This window comes from Myxocyprinus asiaticus, chromosome 2 (genome assembly GCF_019703515.2).
Source record: "Myxocyprinus asiaticus isolate MX2 ecotype Aquarium Trade chromosome 2, UBuf_Myxa_2, whole genome shotgun sequence".
NCBI lineage: Eukaryota > Metazoa > Chordata > Actinopteri > Cypriniformes > Catostomidae > Myxocyprinus > Myxocyprinus asiaticus.
The window spans coordinates 28,810,502-28,838,460 of NC_059345.1; the positions used below are offsets into that span (position 1 = coordinate 28,810,502).

At 39.1% G+C, this 27,959-nt stretch overlaps 1 protein-coding gene across 4 annotated transcripts; it reads right to left on the minus strand.

Moving 5' to 3' along the window:
• Positions 1-2,932: 2,932 nt before the first annotated feature.
• LOC127413971 (tripartite motif-containing protein 66-like) lies at positions 2,933-27,795 on the minus strand. 4 transcript variants are annotated; one of them, XM_051651573.1, is made up of 19 exons: positions 27,403-27,795; positions 25,101-25,182; positions 23,689-24,021; positions 22,988-23,153; positions 20,299-20,428; positions 19,810-19,926; positions 19,044-19,158; positions 18,648-18,794; positions 18,259-18,376; positions 16,510-17,153; positions 13,155-13,355; positions 10,275-10,386; positions 9,808-9,892; positions 9,548-9,722; positions 7,939-8,648; positions 7,731-7,851; positions 7,451-7,525; positions 6,912-7,064; positions 2,933-4,838 (listed from the first exon to the last, which is right to left on the minus strand). In XM_051651573.1, the coding sequence occupies exons 3-19, from the start codon at positions 23,695-23,697 to the stop codon at positions 4,596-4,598; spliced, it is 3,321 nt and encodes a 1,106-aa protein (XP_051507533.1). In that variant the 5' UTR covers positions 23,698-24,021; positions 25,101-25,182; positions 27,403-27,795; the 3' UTR covers positions 2,933-4,595. The 4 variants fall into 4 exon arrangements, with proteins under 4 accessions (XP_051507533.1, XP_051507542.1, XP_051507551.1 ...); XM_051651582.1 differs by lacking the exon at positions 25,101-25,182; XM_051651591.1 differs by having other exon boundaries at positions 10,275-10,383; positions 23,689-25,182.
• Positions 27,796-27,959: the final 164 nt, after the last annotated feature.

A 27,959-nucleotide genomic window follows, 5' to 3' on the forward strand; every position in this document is an offset into this window, starting at 1 on the left:
TTTCTTTCTTTCTGTTACACTCACAAACATTCCTCTCCTCTGTCTTCCCTCCCACTACAAAGAGTGTTGAGCTGCCATAAGGTCATTTCACCATTGAACACAGATGGGATTCCCTTTGATAGTTCATGTTGTGCAGCTAAGTGGAGAGTGAATTAAACCAGTGCTCTGTGATCTTGTAAATTATGTGTTATTGTCACCTCTTCTTTAGATTCGAATTTATCTTAAAGATTAAATCATCTCAATTTAGAATCATTTTAGCTTATTTTTAATGGCACAAAAGTTAAATATAACCAGAATTCTTTTTCTGAGCATTTCTTTTAGATTCCAGAACAATACTCTGTGCATCGATACATCTCCAACCTTATACTGGAATTGAAGTTTTGGGTCAGGTATTTAGATTTGGATACTGTTTGGAGTGTTTGGCAAGGCTGTCTAGCATCAAGTACAGTTGATGCTGTAGTTATCAGGTCTAAAATGTTAGCCCCAACAGCAAAGTTCTCTGTGCCAACATACTATTCGGGCCAAAAATGTCCAGTATTTTGATTGCCAGGATAAATTCTTTTTAAAGTGGAGAGCAGCAATCAGTTTTCCCTCTTTTCCAGAACAGTTCTAAAAAATGAAAGACGTTCAGCCATCCAAACTTTAATTTCATGGGCTGCTAAACTGGTCAGGGAGTCTTTTTTTCCACAGACTTTTTTTCTTTCTCACTCTTTTCATTCTTCAGCTGAGTTCACCGCGGTGTCCCATTATTATTCTGTTATGTTTCATTTGATTTTTGTCAGCTGAGGACTCGCAGACACTTTTGAAATACAAAGGCTCAAAATGTGCCCGGCACCAAAAATATGTGGCACATATCAGGCTTAGACTGGTCTGCTACTGAGTATATAGCTTTGGACAGGGTGGAATTTTATTAAATTACAGCTATAAACAAATGCTGTGGATTCGGAGGGCCTTGAAAACATAAAATATCATGTTACTTAATTTATTTACAAAGAACTCATCAACAAGCAATAACTCAAAAGAGAAAAACAACAAAAAAACTGATGAATGTAGTGTCAGTGTATCTTCATCCAAATACAAAACTGCATTGTCTGATATTGCATATCGAAGAGATGCACTGCACTGGCAAAACAGCATGCAGATGTGAAGCCAGCAGAGACAAGGCAGGTTGATGAAGGGCAGAGAAGATCTGACATGATACGGCTCCATCTCAAACACAATATTTTCTGTTATCTGCTCTAAAAGGTCTTTGAGATGCATTTGTTAGGGCTATACTCATTAAGCACTTTATTAGGAACACTATGGTCCTAATAAAGTACCAGACTTCTGGTCTTCTGCTGTTGTAGCCCATACGTGTCAAGGTTTGATGTGTTATGTATTCTGAGATGCTATTCTGCTCACTACAATTGTACAGAGCGGTTATCTGAGTTACCATAGCCTCTCTGTCAGCTCGAATCAGTCTGGCCATTCTCCGTTGACCTCTTTCATCAACAAGGTGATTCCATCCACAGAACTGCCAATAACTGGATGTTTTTTGTTTTTGGCACCATTCTGAGTAAACTCAAGAGACTGTTTTGCATAAAAATCCCAGGAGATCAGCAGTTACAGAAATACTCAAACCAGCCCATCTGGCACCAACAATAATGCCTCGGTTGAAATCACTGAGATCACATTTTTTCCCCATTCTTATGACTGATGTAATTAACTGAAGCTCCTGACCCATACCTGCATGATTTTATGCAATGAATTGCTGCCACACGATTGGCTTTATTTATGAACCCTTAATAGACTGCCCAATGTTATTAATTATGCCATGTTTTCACTTTCTGTATGGATTGGGGTAATTATCTACATATTTCAAATGTAGTTGCATGTATAATCAGCATCAAGTGCTCAAGGTATTTACATAGGCACACACACATACACAAAAGAATGGGCAAAATTTGCCCATTAAATTGCAAGAATACATGACCTCCTTTAAGAATCTTTATAAATGACTACTCAAAGCTGAAGGGGGTAAAAATTAGGCCAGCTGTATCCCATGATAAGAAGAGGAAAAGGGGATTTAACAGCTGGCAGTTGAGTGATTGCATCATGTCGAGTTTTGCAGTCTTGTGGGGGCTCTGCTCTTATCCCCATCTTTAAGAAGGCAATCAGGGGTGTAATCCTGCAGGTATAGGGGGAATTCTCAGAGACCCAGACAAGGCACTGATCTGATTTATGTGATCAGGAAGCTGTCAGTTAAGATGAGCCAGGAAGTGTCTGGTGGGGTTAAGATTTACAGTACCTTTTCAAGCAAACTCAATTTGTCAAGGTCAAGATATCTCAGAAGAAAGATTATCACCCTTTTAGATGGCATCAAAGCTCACTTAATATCTTTTTAACTTAAGAAATGGTTGGTGGAAGAATGGCCAATATAAGGGCCTGTGAGATTTTAGGAGGAATAATTATTCATCCTCACTCTGGGAATTTTTGCTTAATATGGCACATTGTAAACTGTCTTATTATATATGCAGTTCCCTGAATTATTAGATGCTTTACTTGCATTTATGGCTTTGAATTACAAAAAAAAATAAAATAAAAAATAAAAAAAACAAATTTAGACATAACCTTTTTCAGTGTCATATCATTGGAAATTTATTTTGTTACTTAGTGTTATTTGAAGTTTCCTCTATCCACTAAACAAAATTTTAAGAAATCGGATTACTGATGTTTCTTTCTTGGTTTGCAAAGTATTGTTTATCTCTTGAGAAAGCAATAAAGTAGTCATAAATCAGTCTGATTTTTAATATCACACTAAGCAACAGCCTTGATTGCAGCTATAGGTGAAACTTTATCATGCAAATATACATATATATATATATATATACATATACATATATATATATATATATATATATATATATATATATATATATATATATAGTATGCACACCCAAGTACAGAAGACATAGAGGCAGAGGAAAGGGTTTTGTTTTCAAATATCAAACAGAAAGTGGAAAAAGTGATTTAGCGTAGCCGGCTGAGATGTCAACCGAATGTTTATCACTTGTAATGAAATTATCCAGGGCCCTCTTCTTGGCTCATGGCCTCTGTGCTGGTGGATGGCCAGACTTTATTAATCTGTCAGAACTCCACATGCACAATACTGCCGCAAGAATCTCAGGGAGATCTACTGAGTCTCAGCTCTTCAGAAAAAGCCCTCACAATATTTATTACAGCATTCATGCTCACAAAGGAAGCCAATGAGTCACATGTGCCACTTTTGCCAACACAAACACTGCAGTTCTGTTCTTCTCATACCTCTAGAACAATTTTTCGATAAGTAACACTTTTAAAGTTGACATGATGGTCTTAAAGCAAAATTAGTCATAAATGGGTATGGGTTCTATCTAGGGTCTCAGGCAGGTTTTAGTCTGTTAACCCATCTAACATATAAAAATCAATAATACACTTTTTTTGTTTTGCAATATATATAATATTTATGGCCTATATATATATATATATATATATATATATATATATATATATATATATATATATATATATATATATTAAAAACCAAATTTTTTTTTGTATTATTGATTAGTATATACTGTATATTTATACTTCATCTTGTCACAAGTTTGTCTACCTGAGCTAATGCCAAATTTCCTCAATTTACCTTACTTTTGTCTTAAAGATAACATAAATCTGTGATTGGTTTGGATTCCATATTTACACCAATATATTTCAGGCTAAATACAATTCAGCTAAAGATAGCACATAGCATTAGAGGAGGACTTAACATATTCTGCACAGCAATTTCAGCAATTAAGACCAGTTTTACAAAAGTCAGAAGACATATTTATATCAAACCTGTTAATGAATCACATGGAGGAACAAACTGGACTTCATCCATTAGGTACACATGTGAAAAGACTGGATATTTCTTTATCATTAGTCAATGAAAATTTAACAGATCAATCTAAAGCTTTATGGAAATATAGCAACAGCCTAATATTACCCCCTTATTTTCTAGGAGGGGGTTTTAGTCACATTACATACCCCTCTCTGCCACTAAAAAGTCCAATATGAACTAATGTGCTGCCATAGGCTATATGAAGTACTCCCTCTACAGGTCGTTAACATCATCACAGTTCAAATGGAGCTGGAATACTGTAAGTCCCTCCGTACATGGGAAATTTGGATAAAAAAGATATCTAAACAGATACAGATATCTAAACAGATATCTAAAACAAATTTATTATAATATATAATATTACCAATTAACATTGCTTATCTATATTTACTAAGTAGCAGTTGCCAGCAACCAGTCAGCTATCAAACTGAATGTACAATTTAAGCAATAGAATACAGACATACTAGTGCAAGACCTAAGGCAAAATCTGGAGATACAGTATAGGATTAATGCCAACACCTACCCACAGCTAGATAAGATAGATAAAAGCATAACACATGAATCAGAACTGGTTATTATGTGAAGTCCTCAGAATAAAGCATATACTGCATTTCAACATGAATCTTTAAAAAAAAAAAAGAAAAGTGGATCAAATTGCCTTTAATGTCTCTGTACATGTAAATAAGAGGCACAACTAATAGTGATTTCTCCTCCAGTTGAGGGAGTGCCTCCTCTTCCTCTTCCTTTGGCTCTGCTCCTTTTTCTCTGGCCAGGGGAATCCAGTCACAGCAGCTCTCTCCAACTCCTCGTAATCCTCACTGTCTGTGTCCTCCTCCTCCTCCTGGACAGGGCAGCTCAGATCTGGGAACACCTCCCTCAGCTTCGTGGTGAAGAAAGATTGCAGACTGCGGCCTGCCTGAGCCACTTCTGAGTCTGACTGGTGAGAGGATTTACAAAATCAGTTCTTCAAAATCTATCTGCCCTGTTTACTTGTAAGATCTAAAGACAATCATATACAGAATCTTAGTCTTTTACTATATATATTTCATTGTATTTAATTGATATGAATATATTTCAGCTGATGCATGAACTTCTGCAAGCCAAAAATGTTCTCAGACCTTCATGATACAAAATAATTGACAAGATGCATTCTGCTCTGCAAAGACAAAACACAGTAACTACACATTTTGTCAAAAAGAATTATGAAAGATTCAGGTCTCTTAGACTATGAACTGTCCTGTGACAGGTGGGTTTGGCTCAACTATGCTTAGGTTTTCTGTAGCTCAACTGGTAGAGCATGGTGCTGGCAATGCCAAGATCATGGGATCGATTCCCAGGGAACACACAAACTAACAAAATGTATAGCCTGGGTCATTGACGCAATTGCTTTGGCATATCATGCCCAGGACGTGCCCCCCACCCGGGGCTACAAGCACACTCTACTAGGAGTGTAGCGGCCTCCTGGGCTCTGACCAATGGTGCCTCTTTAGCAGACATCTGCAGAGCAGCGGGCTGGGCCTTCGCAAGGTTTTACAATCTCTGGGTTGAGCCAGTCTCATCCCGTGTGTTGTCAGGTACGAGCAGGTAAGTTGTGGGACAGCTGACCGGGTGTATAGCGCCTTTCCCCTCCTGGAGGCAAAGACGTGCGCTTTTTACCAGTCATGTTCACGAAGTCGTGAACCCTGGATGTCCTTCCTCCTTAGCCCTGCGGCAGGTGAGTTTGCGAAGAAACTCGTTGCCAGCCCAGTAAATGTGCTAACTTGGCCCTATAATGAGGTAGGTGCTCCACATGCGCTGGTTGCCCATATGTAACCCTGTGTGATGTATCTTCCGCGAGACGGTTCCCCCGTTGGTGAACCCACGTCTTCCTTGGGCAGAGGCCCCTCTGCCCCCCGGTCGCCGTGTTTGTAGAGCTCCTCCCCCCCTGGTTAGGACCTACCACGGGGACCTCTTTGCATGTGACACTGCCAGAATGACTCGGTAAGACCATGTGACATATTTCCACTCACTACCCTCCCTTCGGGCAGGGTGTGGTCTCTGCGGTGTCTTCCCCTTGAGAGTGACACCCCCCCGATGTGGACACTTATGGCCCCTAGTTGGTAAACGATTTCCACTCTTTTTGGGGAGAAAAAAAGAGGAGAAGAGGCCATGGTTGGGCTAGCCTGTCCCCATTTTTTTGGGCAGTCGAATTGTCCCCGAGGTGCAGGGGACCGTTCGGCTCTTGTAGGAGCGCTGGGGGAGGTTACGTGATGGCCAGGTGCGCTGACTACGAGGCACACAGCAGTCTGCCCGTCTCGCACCAGCAGTCCACGTAACACAGTTCAACTTATTGTGGCATTTTGTATAGGGACCCCTAGTGTCACTACATCGACACAATGTCGAGTGAGTGACAGATAGGGAACGTCTTGGTTACTTTCGTGAGGGAATGAGATGTTGGGAACGAGACGTCGTGTCCCTCTTGCCACAACGCTGTACTACTTGCTGAAATGGCCGGGACCCTGTCTCAGCTTCTCAGCACAAAACCTGAATGAGTGGTTGCGAGCCAGCTCCTTTTATATCCGTATGTCCGGGGGAGTGGCATGCAAATTCCACTCGCCAATTCCCATTGGCCTTTTCTCAAAGATCAGAAGTGTTTGGGGCTCCCAAGAGTGACCCCTAGTGTCACTACATCAACACAACGTCTCATTCCCTCCATCAGGGAACAGAGGTTACGAAAGTAACCAAGATGTTTTCTACAGTTAAATGTCAGGAATTGTGAAAAACTGAGTTTAAATGTATTTGGCTAAGGTGTATGTAAACTTTTGACTTCAACTGTAGATAGATGGACAGACAGACGGACGGACAGACGACAGATAGATAGATAGATAGATAGATAGATAGATAGATAGAAAAAAGTAATACATAATCATCGCATCAGCACATGTTTTGAATGTGAATCAATTATGAAATTAAATATTCACCACTAATTACTAGAATGAGGTAAGTGAACAAGATAATGCATTTTACTCACGTAGTTGAACTTGGCACAGTTTTTGAACATAAGCAGAACATCGGCCACAAACTCATGAGGGGACTGGTAGTGTGTGTTGCTGTTTCTGATGAGCCTGTTCCGAATGACAGACAAGTCCATGGGTTTCTTGATGATCTGATAATAGTGACGGGCCTGAAAAGAGATAAAAACAGATAAAAAAAACTGTACATTTATGCACTCAACACTGATCTCCAACTAATTTTTAAAGAGATAGTTGAAAATAAAAAATGACATTATTTATTTGCTCACCCTCTTGTTCCAAATCTGTATGACTTCCAAATGAGATGTTAGGCAGAATGACAGCCTCAGTCACCATTCACTTTCATTGCATGGAAAAATATACAATGAAAATAATAAATGGTGACTGAGGCTTTTACTCCCTAACAATTTATCAAACTTTTATGTTCCATGGAAAAAAGTAAGTCATATGGATGTGGAATAATATGAGGATGAGTAAACGATGACAGAATTTCCTTTTTGGGTGAACTATCCCTTTAAAAGTTTAATGTTGAAATTACCAGAGGGCTGACAGGCTCATGGAACGGAGTGCTGAGAATGTTACTGAGGATCAGCAGGGTCAACTTCTCACATTTCTGCCCACAAACAAATAAGTAATATCATTAAAAATCATTCTTACATGTATTGTTGATAGCAGATATTTCACTTTTGTTAGACAGTTTATCTGTAAATCTCTTAAGGTAGGCACTTTCTACTTTTTGGATTTTAACTCCAAGATCTCTGAGGTCAGAGAATTAATCAGAGCTGGACCAGATGAGACTCAGCATCCCCTTCACTTACTCTCTGGTCACATGCCAACAGTCCATATGGCACTGTGCCTGTGCACATCTGGACATTCTCACAGTCATATTCCACCTCTGGCTGCTCCACATCCCTGCACAGGGTACAAATCCAGTCGCCTCTGTAGAAGTCCATGATAATAAAGGTTAGTTTCAGCAGTGAGTAAATACACAGGCAAATTTGGCAAGAGGGATGGAGAATGGCTTACGTGGGGAAACTATGGAGAGGAGGTACATGGCAAGACAGGTGAAAGACCTTGGGGCAACGGTCACAGCACAGCAGGTCTCCTCCAATGAGACAAACTGCACAGAAGTCCTCATTCTCGAACTCAGGTCTTTCCTCTGTAGGCTGGTGCTCAGCAGCAGGGTCTGATACTATCTCAAGGCTGGTGTCAGGAGGGAGCGCTGGCTGTTCCGCCTCCCATTCAGATTCTGGATCAAGATTCAGAGTCACTTCAGCTGTGGAACCTGGATCTGATTCGAATTCCTGTACAGATGCAAGGAGTGCCGATTCAAGAGGTTGCTCTGAAGCCACGTCTGATTCTGATTCAATTTGCAGTTCAGATTCAGCACTTGGATCTGATTCCGTCCGCAGCTCTGATTCTACATCTGCATCTGAGCCCAGATCAGCCTCTCTTGTGAATTCAGTTTGAAAATCAGAACCTGGCACAGATCTAGGTTCAGATGGGCAATCGTGTTCAGAGTGTATTTCTTCTGTGTCCGGTTGTAAGAGAGGATCTGGATCACTGGAACTGGCTAGCACACTGGACTCTTGGTTCATGTTAGATACTTCTTGAATAGGAGGCTGAGAAACCTCAAGGAAGCCAGGAGATCCACTGCTATGCAGGTGTTCTGATGATGGCTGCTCAGTAGGCGGCAAACTGTCCCCTGTTTGAACTGACTCCTCACTCAATGTTCCCTTTAAAAACATAAATACATTCAGAAATGTAAGCTATAAAGGCTTAAAGGAGAAGTGTGTAATTTCTGCACCACCAGTGACCCCAAATAGAATTGCAAAAATATCCCCATCAAATTGGTTGTGCTAATGTTTCTGTATCGGGCTGGTCCACTACAAATTACTTAACACTTATCTAAAAATTGTAATCAGACTACTTTACTTATTACTTAATAAAAAAAGTAATCATATTACTAATTACAGAACATTTAAGTAACATTTTTTAAAACCCTTTTAACACTTAATGAATTCAAAATAATGTGTAGATTTCCTCCTTGTTTAATGTAGTTTGTAAGTCATACACTCAGTCCCACATGTCTCCCTCACAGCGACTTGTTAGGGAGTGCATATGAACATTATTCATGCTTTAAATGTATTCAATAAAACATTATTTAAGGAATATGCATAACTCAAGTAATGTACTTAAAAGTAATTAATTTAATTGTTAATAACAGTTAACAATTATTATATTATAATTATATATTATAAATATTAACTTATTAAAAGTTAATAACTGTATAAGAATTTAAAATGTAATGGGTTACACTTTTGACTTTAAAGAAATTAGATTAAAGTAACTAATTACTTTGTAATCAGATTACACTCAAAACTGCTGCTTGGGATGATCAAACAAGCAGAGCAATGTTGAAAGCCCCGCAGAGCCACAGTGTTTACACTTTTTGGGGGAAATCAACCTATGAATGTCTTGCTTTTAGTTGTCCCAGCTTTTTAATCTGGGATAGAGAAAAAACAGGAAAAAAAAAATCACACACTTCACCTTTAAAGGTGAGCTTTTGATCAATAGATTATTTAGCATTAAACATATCAGTAGTCTTGAAAGGCTGCTAGTATAAAAATTATACCTGAGAAGTTGCTTCTCTCTCTAACACCCTTAAGACAGTTCTTTCAGGTTTCATTCGAGTCTCACAGGTGAGATCTGTGCTCTGATGGTTCTGCGGTGGATGCCGTGATACCAGGATTTTGAGTCGCTCAAGACACACAACTGGAACCTTAGAACCATCAGCGGCTTCTTTGTCACTAAGGAAAACAAACAAGTATTTCACAGTTTCTAAGATACATTAATAATATTATTTTAATATTTACATAAGTCAAACCATTTTACCTGGTGTCCACATCAAGTCTTGATGGTCTCTTTTTCTTTCTTGTTTTCAGTTTTCTGTTTTCATAGGCATACGCATAAACATTATCTGAAAATAGTAAAATGCGATTAATATTGATCAGTCATCTCACGTTACATGCTCAACAAGACAGAAGTTGGTAACACTTAATAAGTTTACATTAGTTTACTAAATTTTTTAACATGAACTAAGAATGAGCAATCCTTTTACAGCACTTAATCTTGTTTAATGTTAATTTTAACATATACTAAAACATTTTAAAATTAAACGTTGTATACGTTAACATTAGTAAATGCATTATACATTAACCAGGATTAATAAATGCTGATAGAAATATTACGTTTGTTAGTTCATGATACCTACAGTAATGCATTGACTAATGCTAACGAATAGAACCTTATTGAAAAGTGTTACCCAGAAGTTTGTTGGGTAAAATGATTGGCCTCTGTACCTGGCTCAGATTTGTAGGTGGCCAGAGAAGACACATTATGACTGCTTGTCCATTGAGGTCCAGGGTTGACCTCAGAAGCCTCCTCTGTCTCTCTGAGCCGTGGACAGACCTGCTGGGATACAGAAACCAAACGATAAAGTCAAGGTTATGAAATATTACAGTGCTGACAGGTTTGAAATGCAGACTGAATCAGTGAATATGAATAAGAGTGAACAGTAAACTTGTTAAACTGAATACAATCAGTTATGTGGGCTGCTGCATCTTATTTGTTCTCGAAACAGAAAGAGGATCTGTTTCCAAGACAACAGTTATCTCTTTTGATGTTAATTACTTGGTTTATCCTTAAAAGGCAAGTAATACAGGGGAGTGCATTAGAACAAAGGTGTTTTGGTGTGACAGAGGCTGGATGTTTGAAATGGATCTAAAAAGGAATCGTAATGAGAACAACCTCAGGGAAAGAGCATTTTATCAATTATTATTAATATTAATATACGTAGCGAGCTAGATGATTTTCTGGAGACAATGTGAGTGATGCATGCCAAATTCACCGCCACAATGCAAGGATGTTGTGCGTGGTTGTCAGGGCCAGTGTTGGGTGTAATCCAATTACAAAGTAATTAGTTACTGTAATCTAAAAATGTAATGTAAGTGTAATGCAATTCTTGTAATTAGATTACAGTTATTGACTTTCAAATAATTTTTTTACTTTTAAATACATTATAGGGTTATGCTTATTTCTAATCTATTATTTATGTAGAATACATGAATTATAGCCCTGTAATGAGTCATTATGAAAGAGAAATGTGAGGTGAATGCTCAGTGTATGACTTGTTTGTAACAATGAACAAGGAAGAAATATAGACATTTTAAATTTGAGCGGAAAAGTGTTTTATAAAGAAACTTAAAAGTAATTAGTAATGTGATTACTTTTCCAATATAGTATTTAGTAAAGTAATCTGATTAAAATTTTAGATAAATAATTAGTCATTTGTAGTGGATTACTATTTTAAAGTAGTTTACCCATCACTAGTCAGGGTATCGCTATGCAGTTGCTAAAGTGTTACTCAAAGCTTTTTGCACATTGCTATGAAGTTGTTAGGGTGTTCTGGGTGGTTGATAGGGTGTTGCTACGTGGTTGTTGGGTGTTCTGGGTGGTTGCAAGGGCATTGCTAGGTGATTGCTAGGGTGTGCTGGGTGGTTGCTAGGGTATTCTGAGTTTTTGGCTACTGATCCATGACCAAACAGCCAACACACAAGTCTCAATGTTCTGGTACCTAGATGTGGCTCAGGTCCCTCCTTCAATTTAAGTAAAACAGTTGAAAATCGGATCGCTTAAAAAAGTAATAGCACACCTCTTCTGAACAAGCTGAAGGATTTGAGGCATCATTCATGTCCGTAGCACAAATGTTGCCGAATTAGTTTTAGTTTACTATTTAGGGCCCAGTCGCAAGAAACCCCTTAAATGTGCACTCAGTAATTTTTACCTAATTTTAAAAGATTTACTTCCAAAGAAATCAATTGTAATTTTGAAAAACATGTATAAAATCATAAGCACTCACATAAGATGAAGACTCCAGTGTCATCAGTAACCTTATAAAAGCTGTTTTATTTTTACATGAAGAGGGTCCCCTTATGGTGGCTGCCCTTTTACAATCACATGACCAGCTGAATACGACTCGCATAATCTCAGTAACTGCCCTGTTATTAGACACTTTCACTCAGGGATTAAATTAATCCTGGCTGACTGTGAATTGCGAATTTCTACAATGACATCGATAACTGAAAACTATGGTCTCTGAAAGATGCTGCATCCACTCCGCTAGGTGTCACTGTCAGTCTAAGATGACATATTAAAAAAATTACTGAGTGCACCTTTAATTTAAGAAAACCCTTATTAATTGTAACCCTCATAATTGTAAGGCTATTGTCACTAAGGGCTTTCGTAAATTCTTAAACCTTCTGTTTTGTGAAGAAATTCCTAACAACTTTTCTGTTCGGGTCAAAAAGGACCTGGTAGAGTACAGTACAGTAGATATTCAGCACATCTCCCTTTTAATATAAACAGGAACATTGACATTGTTTTTTCACACTGAACACAAGCTTTTATAGTAGCATTTCATCTGGAAAGTGTGCCACCTTTATGTACAGTAAATCCTTTATTTTGAGTAAAACAAATGGCAGATAATTGGAATACTTACACATTTAAACCTCTTTAAAACAAAGAGGTGGGAAAAACTCCCATAGACTTCCAGTAAAAAGGTCCCCACAATTATATAGGGATTAGGTTAACACAGAGACTTGGGGATGGTCTTATTTGACTTAGGTCAGTGAGCAACCATCTAGCAACCATTTAAAAATGTCCTAACAACCACCTAGCAACCCCCTAGCAACGCACTAGTACACACCCAAAACACCCTGACATTGCATAAATATAAACAACAAGTACCATAAAAATGTAATACATTTTTTACTTATTAATTTATTCATTGTTGTAGAGAATCTAAAGGCATTTTTACCAAATACAACATTACGATTAGTTTTTCACTGTTTTTAACTCTTAAGCAGGTCAAATATAACCAAAACATAACAGCAGGTTTAACTAATGGGTTTCTTGCAAAAACTCTGCTAGGGATTTTTAAATGGTGATGATTTCATCACTAATAATACCACCACTAATAATTATCATTATACATTTTTTGTGTTTTTACCCTGTATTGACAATAACCATGACCATAAAACCTTTCTGGAAATGTTTGACAAATATCAGTCATTTGAGATCCCATTGAAACGTTGAGTTCTGGGACAATCCATAACCATCTGATTAGATCTCCATTACATGTCGTTGTCTTCCACTCCACATACAGTATATAGAAGGTTTACCTGCGGCATTGTGCATCCCTGGTCCCCAGCCTCTGTTGCCAGGCTGTGGGCAGCCCTGTTCAGCCTGTCTTTAGAGGGCCTCTTATGAGCTCCTCCGGGTCCTGCTGGGGTGTCCTGAGACCTGGTCCTTCTCTTTGAACGGCTCTGGCTATTACCTTCCCGGCCTTGAGCCACTGCATACATATCCAATGCTGAGGATCTCTTTGGGAGAGAACCAAAAAGTGAACATGAAAGCGTATACACCATGTTGGAACCATAGCAACAGTGACAACAGAAGACATGGAGGTGAAGAACAACAACCTTGAGAGTGACCATGCGCTAGAGCTAGTCTGACACAGTTTGGAGAAAACGAAGGACAAGCCCACATCTAGCCCAGAGTGAGAGAAAACGAGACAACTGCTGCAACTCAGAACACTAAAATAATTCTCCTGATAATATTTGACTTAGTAACAGGACCAATTATCCTATGTAAATCCCACAACTGGGGCACGGAAGGCTTCTTTGAATAAGCAGCATTAAGACATCAGAGATTAAACTTTCTCTCCTCCATGGCCCTCTTCTTCTCTTGTCATAAATTCACTAATGCGAGAAGTTTGTCGAAAAGCCCAAGCGACTGCATCCTTCACTAACACGACAAATGTCAGAGTTGGAGGCAGTAGCCCATGTGCTCCATATAGCCCATCCTCTCTCTGTCGTTTTACCCCTCTCTCTCAGTTTTTTTTTTTTTTCCATCTCGCTATCTCTCCTTTTCTCCTTTCGCTCATAATTACCTCTGGATTAAAAACACTCACCTGATTGAAGCCCTGGAGGAGAGGGTGGAATGAATCAAGCGGTGGAGAGTATACAGTATGTGTGTTGTGAGCGTGTGTGGGTGCAGAGAGAAGGTAGGAGGTCTCATAGACTTTAGAGGTAATTGTGTGGGCTCTACAGAAAGACGAAGAAAAATCCAACAGCCAGCTCCATCAATTCCCATAGCTTCTCATTAATACCAGGTTAAGTAAATATGTGGTTGCACCCAAGTGCTTTTTTCCCTCCCTTTAATCATGTCACAGTTATGTGCTGAAGATGATACACACACACAAAAAGAAAATTACACTAATTTGCCTCTTGAGTCTTACAGGGAAGCTGATTTTGATTGGTGTTTGTCCTAGGAAATGTATCAAAATACTGACATCAAGAGATCTAATAATAACTTCAATTGCCTAATTTTGTTTTCATCCAATTTTACAGCTTGAGGACTGGGCGGTTGCTGAGCAGAGTGAATGTGTATGTGCGTGTGTGGCTGTAAATAGATGTGTGTGTGTGTGTGTGTGTGTGTTATTGTGTGGTCTTAATTGTTTCTGAGCTAACACCACAGTTGTCCTCACTTATGTCTCACCATCTGCTTGCAGAGATGCTGTCAGCAGCTGTCAAGATCAAAATACATTACACCCGCATAAATAGAGATGCTGCCTAGAATGATTCGATTTCCTCTTTCTAAATTAATATTAAGAGTGGTGGGAGCCTATTGTGATGCAGAGTTCACAGCTCCACCCTGTCCTTCCACTCCAAATACACTAAAAAGCACAACCAGAAGATGAGCAGCACAATACCTTGCAACTTAGTGCTTTAGTGTAAGTGCTTTTATAAAATGATAAGCTTCACATTTCTGCCTTTAAACCCTCTAAAAATTGGCCATTATAAGTGCCTCACTTTAACCTAAATTTGTGCTTTTTTTTAGAGAAAAGGAGGGATGAGTCAAGATTTATTTTTGTGATAATCAACATTATGCCACAAATGCTGTCAATTGAGCTTAACTTGCATTGAATGTGGAATAAGAGACAACATGGAATATTTGTACTTTTAAAAATTCAATTTGAAAAACTATCGAAGTGAACTGCAAAAAGCTTCAAGGTAATTCAAAATGGTGAAAAACGTAAAAGAAATAACGTTACAGCACCAAAAACAGACACTTTTCCTTGTACATTCATATAACTTTTAATATAAAATATTGATTTTGAAAAAACAAAATAAAAAAAAACAATCCATGCCCATTCTATTTGTAACTGCCCAACTGAAATTCAGTACCTGCTCCATCATTTTGAGTCACTTTGACCCAGAAATAAATGTTTAGTTTTATGCACTACAGTAAGAAGGAAAGTCTATGCTTTCGTACTATATAAGTATTATGTTTCCACCAGGGACTAAAAATTTAATGTTTTTCATTTCGTTCTGAGCAGAAACTATTTTTCGTTCTGGTAACACTGTTCCGCTGCCTTCTTTCCTATTGGTAACCGGTTAGAACGAAATTAAAGAATGGTTAATAACAATCTTTTTTTTTTTTTTAAATGACAGTACTCTGTGCTAAGGGTGGGTGATGTACCAGTTGCAGTGTTACCAAAACTCTCAAGAAAAAAAAGCGACCTGGTCTGGAAAAATGTGAGGGAATTATCAGCATAGCGATCATAAAAAACAAAGTATACAGTAGCCTATATTAAATAACGTATTTTTAATAAATGTATTCTTAATATTAAATATATCCCCAAAAATATTTCCAATATTTTAAAAACACATCTGGCCAATACATCTAAAATCAATGAATAGCCAAAATATCTCTCTCCTGCAGGCATGTACACACGACTGGGTATGTTTGGACTAAACATCATCTTACACGGGCCAAATGATTTTATTTTAAGCATGTAATCATTATTTATTTTATTTTTTTAATTACATATCTGCTTCCCACTCCAAACCTGGCAGCATCAAATCTGTATTAAAGCATTATTTCTAACAATAATTCAGAGAAGACTTGGAAACAACTGTGAAATGTACCTTTTACCTCAATATTTTTCCTTGAATCTGGATTAATCATGCATTTATACGTAATTATATATAGCTGTCAAAAAATCTTCAGAATGCCACAGAAGGTTACATCCACAACGTGCATTAAGGCAAAGAAATGTGTGATGCAGTGGTTTCCTTCAAAATCTCATTTTGTAAGCTAAAGGAATAAATGTAAATGTTATCATGTTCAACTAAAAAAAAGAGAAGCCTCATTTTTTGGGCAACAGGAAGTGGTGTGATTCTGAACATTTACTGTAATAAACCATTTAGACTTTGGTTTCATTAAAAATATTATCGAAACAAAATTAACCGGTTATTAACTGGTGACTCAAAATGTTTGAGAAGGTCAAATATGGTAAGGACCCCACACTCCTTCCTTTTTGTCTCAGCACACTAGGACTTGTGGTGTGAATCAGTTAACAGTGTGGCAGAGTTGCAACCTTTGTAAGCACTGTGGAAAACCAGCCCTGAGGGCTGTGGTCAGTTTTGAGAGCAAAGGCCTTACTTTGCAAAATAAATTAATGAAACTCACCCTGCCATCACCGATACGAGCAATGATAGGCTGCAGCTCAACCATGGGTTGGTTGCTGACGTCTGTGGCCCGATGCACTTGAGCCTGATTTTGGGTCTGTGGCAGCTCTCCGTCTGGTGAATGCTCTGGTCCTGTTGCTGCCTCGGGTGAAGATGTTTGTCCTCTCCCATGGGGGTGCTGGCTTGATACGGTTTTTCTCCCATCCACAGCGGTCTGGTTGGGATTAGCAGGGGGTGGCTCGGGCAACGGGTGGTTGTTGGATCCGGCAGGCTGCCTAGGAAGAGCAGCCCTGGTTCCATGCTGGACAAGATCAGACCCGGGGTTAGAGGTGGACTGCTGTGTAGCATCAGCCTCCCAGCAGCTGTGAAGGGACGGAGGGGAGCTCCGGCTGGTGGCCTGAGGACACTGGGCAAGGTATTTGTCCAGGGGTACTGAATACTTGTCCAAAGTGATGGACTGGGTAGGTCTGCAGTGAAGACAGCAGAGCTGGGACTGGCAGAAAGTCTGGTAGGTGCAGCCAGGTTCCCGCAATGCATGGCACAGAGGGGGCATGGCCATACAAGGGACAGGCTGGGGTCGCAGGATACTGGGGTGACTGACAACCTCAGAGTACGGACGACTTCCACCCTCAACAACCAGCTGACCTACAGCACAGAGAAATCATTAGAGTGTGTCCTTAAATGGCAGAGTGCTTTAAAGCTAACTAACCACCAAGTGTTAGTGTCCAGACCCTGACTCAAAGTTAGAGTCGGACTTGAGAATGGTCTCAAGCCCAACTATATCCATAAGTTAAAGTTAAACTTAAGTTAAAAATAAGCTAAAAATACTGATGTAATGGCTTAGTGTTAAGTTAAAAGTTTCATTAGATTCACAGATTCATTAACAGATTTACTTTCCGGTCTCAACTACGTACTGTGCCATTATGGACTCTAATTTGACTCGAACTTAAATGGTTAACAACCAAGGCACTGTTGCAAGAAACCCCTTACGTAAAGAAAATCCTTAATTATTATTGTAAGTGTATTGTCACTAAGGGTTTTCTTAAAGGGATAGTTCACCCAAAAATTAAAATTTTCTCATCATTTACTCACTTTCATGCCATCCCAGATGTGTATGACTTTCTTCTGCTGAACACAATTTTTTTTTATTTTTTTTTTTTATCTCAGCTCTGTTGGTCCTTTCAATGCAAGTGAATGGTGGCCAGACCTTTGAAGCTTCAAAAATCACATAAAGGCAGCATAAAAATAATCCATAAGACTCCAGTGGTTGAATCTATGTCTTCTGAAGTGATGGAATCACTTTGGCTGAGAAACAAATCAATAGTTCAATCCTTTTTTACTATAAATCTCCATTTTCACTTTCAGAATGTGAAAGAATGTGAAAGTGGAGATTTATAGTAAATATTTATAGTAAATATTTATCTGTGTCTCACCCACACCTATTATATCGCTTCTGAAGACATGGATTCAACCACTGGAGTCATATGGATTACTTTTATGCTGCCTTTATGTGCTTTTTGGAGCTTGAAAGGTTTGATCACCATTAACATGGACCTACAGAGCTGAAATATTCTTCTAAAAATCTTTGATTGTGTTCTGCAGAAGAAAGAAAGTCATTCACATCTGGGATGGCATGAGGATAAGTAAATGATGAGAGAATTTTCATTTTTGGGTGAACTATCCCTTTAAGCAGTTTGTCTTGACTCAGACTCGACTAAGGTCTGAGTCAAGCTCTAATAGTTCTGTGTACCTAAAGTGGACATCTGCTTGGTCCAGAAGCTGGCATCCCAGTTAAACTTGATTTTCAAAGGGGCCCAGGAATCTGAGAGCATCAGTGGCTCCAGTAATTGCTGCATCTGAAGAGCAATCTGACAAATGAATTATAGATCAAACCTCATGAATACACAGACACTGGGTTATAAATATTGCATGCAATTATGTCAGTGAAACTGAAACTGTTTCTGTCTCTATTTAGAAGTTTGCAAGGAAATGATTAACGTCAACAGTAAAATACCTAAATGCTGTCCCAATAATAGGTGATGCTCTTTTAAAATGTGCTGACATGTTTTGAAACCTGCCAGAAACTTAAAAGCTGCCAGGAATCTTCTATGGCCCACTTGGACTTCGAAAAAAACCTACCAGCTCTTTGCTGAAAAGTAGTGGATTGAGCCTGTGGTGGGCTGTAGCCCAGGTAATGAAGTTCTGCACGTGCTCCAGCTGGCTGCACACCTCTATGGCCCCCTGCAGCTGGTCCTCCAGACGCTGCTTGAAATCACTGGAGATACTCTGCACAGGAAAACGACAACAACAACACTGATATCAATCCACTCCTCACCACTTTTCCTTAGATCCCCATCTGTTTGGATATGTTGCTACTTGGCAGTCTCTTGGCAATTTTGCACGATTCAGTCTGAAGACATTCTGTTCTGCACGCTCCATCAACAGCACAGCCACAGTCAGCTGGATGTTTGGAGATGAATACATTTGGAATGGCACAAAGAGACAGAGAGGGAAAGGAGGGGAAAAAATTATTACCTCCAGTTGTTCTATTAATAGGATGGCCCGTTTGTTAAGCTCGTTCATTATAATCATCTTTGCCATTTTTATCTGGTTCTCTGCCTTCCTCTGTGTGATCTTAATACCATGGAGCCTGGACAAATGGGAAGAAAAATTAAGAAGTATGTTGATTATTGATGGAGATGTCTGAGGGAGTATAAACATACCGACAGGACATGGATAGACTGTGGTTCATCTGGATGCTTGAACATCTGTTGAAATCATTCAAAGGAAGTGATGGATCTTGTTCATGTCATTATGCTTCATATAAGCTATGTTTATTGATTTAAGAACCCCAGCTGTTCACATTTGCAATATGTAATGGACACTCTTCGCTTAACTATTTTTACCGTTCACATTAGCAGCATCACGGAGAGGATGTACCATTTAAGGGATAGTTCACCCAAAAAATTAAAATTCTGTCATCATTTACACACCATTGTATGACTTTCATTCTTCTGTGGAACACAAAAGGAGATGGACACAATGACAGCCTTGGTCACCATTCACTTTCATTGCATGAAAAAAAAGGATGCAATGAAAGGTAATGGTGACTGAGACTAACATTCTGCCTAGCATATTCTTTTGAGATCTAAGGAAGAACAAAAGTCATATTCATAGGGGTTTGGAATGACATGAGGGTGAGTAAATAATGACAGAATTTTCATTTTCTGACAAGGAAAGAGACGCATGGGTGGGATGTCAATAGTACTGTACTAGATAAGGAGGACGGAGGAAATCCTACCTGCCCTGGACCTGTTTAGCAGTACTCTCCACAGCTGACCTCTTCTCCTCAACTCGAGCCATGAGGTTCTGCAGGAGCCAGCGCTGGTCTTGCAGAGCTTTCCCAACATGCACCAGCCTAAAGACAAAGAACTCAAAGTCATCCCTACATACAATATGTTGTGTTTTGGATGCTGGTGTTCCCAGCAGGCCTCTTAACTAGGTTAACCAGACTTCCTTGTTCAACCACTATCATGAGAAAGACTGGGACCAGACCAGCACGAACCAGAAAAACAATGCTGGGTCAGCTTGGAAATTCATACTGGTCTACGTTGATCTGTCCAGCAGGGCAACCAACAACAAGGCAAATACCTTTGACTTTTGTGTTGCATGAGTTTAAAAAGAGTGCTTTGGTTGTTAACGTGAGAGAGTGTCTGCATATGCTTGCGTGTACGTGTAAGTGCGTTTGTGAATGCATGCATGTCAGTGGGTATGTGTCCTCCACACATACCGATGGTCTTTGTGGGTGGATAGGTGACAGATGCTGCAGGCCATGAGGTCACACGTTTCACAGAGCAGCTCCAGAGGCTCCTGTTTATGAAGAGGACACATGACAACAGCATGCCCACAGAAACCGGCTCCTGAGGCATGCAACACAACAGAGGAGAGGAAATTAGGGATAATTAGCTGACGGCCATTAAGAACACATCATCCGTAATCAAGAATCACAAATCTAAAAAAATAAAAATATTACGAACATACAGTCAAAACAAATGTGTTAATATGGAATCTGTGAAGTCAGGGGGTTTAATGAGGATTTAAGTGTGTTAAACTCAATTTGACCTTGTTGGCCTCCATGAGTCACTCTCTATGCGATCATCATTTATTTTTTGTGGGAAAATGCAGCACATCAAAAGCTATAAATATTTCTGGACTAATAAATGCATAATTTTTCCAGAAAAAGAAAAACAGGCAAAAATGGAGCACAGCAGAACTTTGATCAATCAGTTAATGTCTTAAAAGCCCTGCCAATATGAGGAATAAAACTAGGCATTTGAAGAGCCAAACAAAGTAACAGATACTGTTTTACATGTACATGGCCCACATTTCTGAAACAAAACCAGCACTGGGTGTTCAAAAACCATAAGGTTCGCATTCTATCAAGTTTAATGACTGTGCAACCTATACAGACAGGGTTTAAAATGATGTTCAACTCTCTTATTTTATTTCAAGGGTCTTCAGCTGGGGTCTGTGACCCCTAGAGGATCCAAGTTCAGCCAATTATTATTTGATCTCAAACCAATTTTTGGAAAATTATGTTAAACAAAAATACAATATTAACTTCAACTACAAAGCTAGAGTTAAGAAGCAAAACTTCACCTAAATGTTTCATTGTCCCACCCAAATGAAAATGTTTTAAGTTCAAGTATATGACGCTGGGAAGATTACTTCAGGATTCCATTCTGATACTGATTACAAATTACATGACTAAAATTGCAATCAGTAAGGCAGTCTCTTGAATTATATTTTTTAGGTAATCTAATCTAATTATTTTTGGATTACTTTTAGATTACCTCTGACCTGACTTGATGCATTTGAGCAGGATAATCTATACTATTTTGACATCATATTGCTTGTATGCATTTAAGAAAACTTACATAATGAATTAAAATGTGAAAATTTTTCTGATTATTTGTGTTTTATTCACTACTGAAAGATGTGAATTCTTCTTATTTAGAAGAGGATTTTTTTGTAAACTATTGTTTGTCAGGTTTGAATTTTTTTTCTATACTTCCAGAATCAACAACAAGTGAAGGTCACTGGATATGATGCAGACATAGTATTTCACAGCTATTCATCAGCAGTTTTTAGTTATTAAGAATTATTCGTCATGAGAAGGCATGGTCTAACGTGTATCAGCATAAAAATTAAAAATATTTTTTAAAAATGGAGAAATAGGGGAATCCATAAATTATGAACAATTTAATGCCATTTGTTGGTTAATGTGTAATCACGTAATCCTTAAAAAAGTAACTGTAATCTGATTATGAGTATTTTAAAATGTAATTGAATCTGATTACAAGTACTTGATTTTTGTCATCTGATTTGTAATCCATATTACATGTAATCTGCTACTACCCAGCACTGATGAATCTATACTTCAATAATGATTATTGTAATGGATTTATTTTAATCGTACTATACGCATGTTATTATAGGCCAGGCTTAAAACGTAACCCTCTGTTTTGTTTTGGATGCACCTGCTTGCTTCAGCTTCAAAATTTAAATCCGCAAATTTATTTGAATACTAATAGCTACGTGAACTTTGGCTTGAATTTAAATGATTAAACAAATAAATAATATATTTTCATTTCCATTCCATTGTACCAACAATCCTAGTCTTAATAATACATTATTACTTTGATTGTCTCTGTGCATAAGCAAGCAATGAGAGCGAGTTAGTCAGGCAGAATGCAGAACTCCATTAGAAATGAAGGACTTCAACCGACAACACCTGTCACACTGGATATATAGTCTGTCCATCAGTGGGGCTTGCCTTGACTGATGCTTTGACAGTGTAGGCTAGACAGAGGTACACTGACACATTGCACTGGAAGAGAGAGAGGGTGTTAAAGTATGAGTCCACAGGCTCCAACACTGAAGAGCAGCCTCAATGCATACTGGTGACCGACCACATCCTGCTTCACACCCACACTCCTGTTTCTCTCACACTCTACCATTCGTCCTCTCTCTCTCTCTCTCTCTCTCTTCTCTTCTCTTCTCTTCTCTTCTTTCTATCTCTCTGTCACTTTTATCACTGCCTGTCTTGTTTTCCGTGAGGACCTGTGGTGTCATTATCATACGTTCAGTGGATTTCAGATTGTCTTGACTGAAAGCCCAGGAGTCTCAATAAAAGGAAGGTAGGCTTGAACCAACTGGCCAAATCTGTGTTGCGTTTGCCAAGAGAGAATCAGTTCTAGAAACTGGGTCACATGAAAAATACAACACTACAATACATCACAGGATAATTATTCACACTTATTATAAAATGCATTATTCATTGTGTTAAAGGAGAGGAAAAGAGGAAGTTAGAGAAATATGGTTCACGACTGATAATGTCCAGTGGCTAAGAGCAAAGATTGTGCAAGCAAACAGCAAAGCTGGAACTAAAAGAGGAAAGTAATTACAAAGAGTCTTGCCTATTTCAGACGGTGATGGAAGGTCTCTCTGCTGGTCCTGCAGGTCAGAGGGTTGAGTGGAGTCTCTTTCGTGCTGGTGCAGGTCTGTGCACTGGAAACACAGCCACTTGTTGCAGAAGGTGCACAGGCTTTGCGCCATCCTTGGCTCTGAACACTCCGAACAGCACTAAAGCACAAGCAGATGCATTTCAAATACATGAATATATTTTGCATTCAGATAGAACTGGATTTGTTGACATATCTGTCAGTCACACATGAGTGGGTGTCATACGAGTTTGCCACAACATCTGATCGAGCATATTTTAACAGTCGCGAGTGAAGATGCATCTTTCATGTTTTTATACCACTTGAGCCAGGATTTAATATTTTCAAGCTCAAGCAGTGTTGTCAAAGCACAACTAACATTAAAAAACAAAATAAAGTATTTATTCTGCATGCTGCTATAGCTGCGGCTTAATTAGTGCAGTGTGCTGCACGTTCAAAGGATGCCAAAAATATTCTCATTTACATTCCAAAACTACACAAAAATGGCAAAAGAGCATAACAATAACACATCGTGCATCATAAGAAGCCACAGTTTTGCTACATACCTAACTCTCAGTCCAAAGGCAATTAATAAACTTTAAACATGCAGAAAATAGAATCAATTATGTGACAAATCCCCAACAGAGCAGGGAAAAATCAGTGCAGGATCGTCTCACCTTCTCCATGGTGGTGGCAGGATGCAGATTCCTCAATGCGAGTGAGAAATAGATTGCGATATCCAGCCGAGCAGCTCTCGTAGCAGTGAGGCAAGGACACAGAAAGCCTCTGACAAAGCTACAGCTCCACACCACACTGTGACAGATCTACCTAAGGCAGGAAGTAGTGCACACTGCACACTTTAACACCAGCAGAGCAGACTCCTGTGCGCTCCTCCTTGTATGCCCTCAGCCGTGGCCAGTGTGTAGTTCTCCTTATTGGCTTCCTGTAGCTTCTTCGATCAAAAGTCCTCCCCTCTGACAGCCACCATGATCTTTCGTCTTAAATAAATCCTGTTCGTAATAATTGGGCATTAGGGAGGGATGATAATTATTATTATTTTTTTCTGGGACAAAATATCCCCGGCAGCCCTTTTTTCCAAAAATGGAAGAGGTGCCAGATGACCTACAATATTTAAGAGAATTGCACTGGAAGAGCACATGTGAAGGGTGTAAGATGGATTGGGGACGAGGGAACACGTTTGTTCCCTCATTCCTCACATCCTTAGATCAGCACCAGTAAGGGACAGGTCCCTCCGGACTGGACCTCTCGCACATAACACACTGAAACCGGGTCAGCCTTCTCCAAAGGCCAGATGGGAATGAAGATGTGCTCGCACAATGCCCTGTAAAGCGTGAAATCAATTACGGTCTTATCACACTTGCTCTTCGAGAAAGAATATTGAGCCAGGGGCTCTTCAAAATCTTTTTTCTCCAGGTAGGAGATGGATGCAAAGGGATGGATGCAAATGAATTAAACTGTATGTAACCCAAACTGAAATATCACTCATCAGTGTCGTGCAAAAGCCCCATTATGAAAGCACCTCTACCGCTGTGAGTCTGCCTGACAACAACCCCTGCAGCCTGACCTACAAATCTGACAAATCTCTCTTCCTCTAGAGCTGCTCAGGGGATCTTAAAACCCTCTGATTCCCCATTGTGTACCCACAGACCCACTTTAAAACACAATTAGTCTAGCTCTTGTTCTCTGGGCAGACAGGCATGCCTGCATCTCCACGCTTCTTGCTGCCTTGCCTTGCCTTCCATGCCATTCCATTTAGCTTTTAAAACAAAACGCACATGCTCTTTCTCTCTTTCTCTCTCTCTCTCTCTTTCTTCCCACTGCCAGGGATGGCTCCTCTTCCCTGCTAAGTGAATTTAGCATGAGTATCTTTCTGCCTGAGCAAGCATAGCCATCTCCAGAGAAAGTACATTAATAGAAACTTGAGAGGAGGTTCCTCCCATAGAAGAATACCTTAATAACATCCATTAACATCATGGTTATGAGATCATGACAAGGGAATGGCAGATTGGCTCATAGCAGATGGTAATGTCTCACCACAGATTGTTCAATTCATTATGTCTCCACTTACTCTAAGTGAATATTTGTATCAGCCAATTATCTTGTAGATTGATGTATTTGCTGTTTGGTAAGTGTCCTTGCTGGTATGACACCTGTACAAATTTGAAATGAAAGAATAAATACTATCAAAATGGCAAGAATAAATACTGTCAGTCATAACTTTTATATGAGCAAACTTAATCGAATGCCCAAATTGCAGTTTTGCCACTGAGATTGTTCATTTCTTTTGATGTGTAAATACAAAAAGGCAATTTGTCTGATGAGCACTTGACCATACACTCAAATAAAAAATTAGTAAAAAAATAAAAATAAATAATAATAATAATAATTATATATATATATATATATATATATATATATATATATATATATATAGCTTGGGAAGCTCAGCGAGTAAAGACGCTGACTACCAGCCCTGGAGTCACGAGTTTGAATCTAGGGTGTGCTGAGTGACTACAGCCAGGTCTCCTAAGCAACCAAATTGGCCTGGTTGCTAGGGAGGGTTAAGACACATGGGGTAACCTCCTCGTGGTCGCTATAATGTGGTTCTCACTCTTGGTGGGGCACGTAGGGAGTTGTGCGTGGATGCCGCGGAGGATAGCGTGAAGCCTCCACACGTGCTATTTCTCTGCGGTAACACGCTCAACAAGCCACGTGATAAGATGGGTGGATTGACGGTCTCAGATGCGAAGGCAACTGAGATTCGTCCTCTGCCACCCGGATTGAGGCGAGTCACTACACCACCACGAGGACTTAGAGCGCATTGGGGATTGGCACTCCAAATTGGGGAGAAAATGAGAGAAAAAAATTAACAAATATAGAAAATAATAATAATATTTGTTGCACTCTTACCTCTGTCTTGGCTAATATTTTTTTATTATTATTATTATCCTCTTTTCTCCCAATTTGGAATGCCCAATTCCCACTACTTAGTAGGTCCTCATGGTGGCGCGGTTACTCACCTCAATCTGGGTGGCGGAGGATGTCTCAGTTGCCTCTACTTATGAGACCATCAATCCGCGCATCTTATCACATGGCTCGCTGTGCATGACACCACGGAGACTCACAGCATGTGGAGGCTCATGCTATTCTCCGCGATCCACGCACAACTTACCACGTGCCACGTTGAGAGCGAGAACCACTAATCACGACCACAGGGAGCTTACCCCATGTGATTCTACCCTCCCTAGCAACTGGGCCAATTTGATTGCTTAGGAGACCTGGCTGGAGTCACTCAGCACACCCTGAATTCAAACTCGCTACTCCAGGGGTGGTAGTCAGCATCAGTATTTTTCTAATGCAACTGAAACTTTGAAAATGCAGCACTTTTCTTGTTACTGTCTTCTTAAGATGAACCGCTTATGTTGTATCCTTTCTCATTTTGTAAGTCGCTTTGAATAAAAGCCTCAGCTAAATGAATAAATGTAATGTAAATGAGACACAAAACATTTAATTGTGGTTTATCACAATGATGTAATATCCAATTAAAAATGCAAGAAGTTCTGCAAGCACACACTTTAGAGGTTTTCTTCTGCACAATTGGAAGGCCAAAACAGTTGCTGGTATACTAAAAAATGAACCCTTTTAATTGACAAGAAAGACTGAAAGCACCCCCCAAAAAAGAGCATGTATGTATTATTATATATATATATATATATATATATATATATATATATATATATATATATATATATATATATTTTTTTTTTTTTTTTTTTTTTTTTTTTGCGTTTTAGCAGCCTTTTCATTATATATTTGCATTAAATAAGGAACTTTATATAGAATGTCCCATATCAATGTCCCATTCCAACTTGTAGCCTAAATTGTCCTCCTAAATTATAAAGTGGGAGTCAAATAATTCTGTTTCAAATGTCAAAACTCTTCAGACATGTCAAGAGATTCTATAGACTTTTTAACACACAGCTATTTTTCTATTTACGAACTAATTTTATTTAATTAATTTTCATCTTATGTCTTATTCTTTACTTTGTAGTACTCACCCGAAGTACTTTTCATTTTAATACTGTGCTCATAAGCTTTAACGTCATGATATGAAATACATTAACAAGCATACTGTAAGTTGTAATATGCCAATGACAGAAATACGCACTAGACCGTTTTTGGGAGAATCATTTCGCCCACCCCACAGGGGAGATGGGACAAAATCCTGCGCAATTGCTCATATACGTGGCAACATCTGCGATTAATACTGCAATATAAAGCGTAACTATGCATAATCACACTAACGATGTAAAAGGGAAATTTTAATGAACACATGCACACACATACTGTTATGATAGTTTGAACCGCACCTTGCTTCTCTTGAAGAGGCACAAATCCAAAAATCCTCCTCCTCCTCGGCGAATGGAAGATTATTGCGATTTAAGGAATGCTACGGCGTCTAAACGGCCTAATATGATCACATCCTTAATGAAAAAGTCCGTCCATCCAAAGAAACGGTATTCATATGATTTTATTCCCTTCTTGCACTGCAACTGTCAAACGCAAATTCGTGCATAGCCGAGTAACATCTATAGCCAAAATGCACAACTTTCAGAGTGCAGTCTCCAGCACATATGTGGAAAATAACGGAATACTACACGTAATCAAAGTTATAACGGAACAATTCGCATTATCGATCTTGTCCTCCGCCACCAGTATTTTTGGTGATGCGCACCCTGCGTGGCGCACTAAAGTTCTTTACCTTAAAATATCACCAACATCCAGTCCAGCAGATGTCGCCTTTGCCTCAGTTTTCTTTTATTACAGGTGAGGAAATACCGAGGAAAAACGCGAGACTTCCCAATCTGCCATCGCAGTCTCTCTCTCTCGGTATCATTTGAGCTACAAGCACTAGGTTTAAACGAAA

Coding starts and splice junctions, on each gene's coding strand:
- LOC127413971 (XM_051651582.1), bottom strand. Junction 19,927..20,298: donor TCCACCCACAAAGACCATCG/GTATGTGTGGAG, acceptor CTTTGTCTTTAG/GCTGGTGCATGTTGGGAAAG. Junction 7,526..7,730: donor TGTTGGCATGTGACCAGAGA/GTAAGTGAAGGG, acceptor GTTTGTGGGCAG/AAATGTGAGAAGTTGACCCT.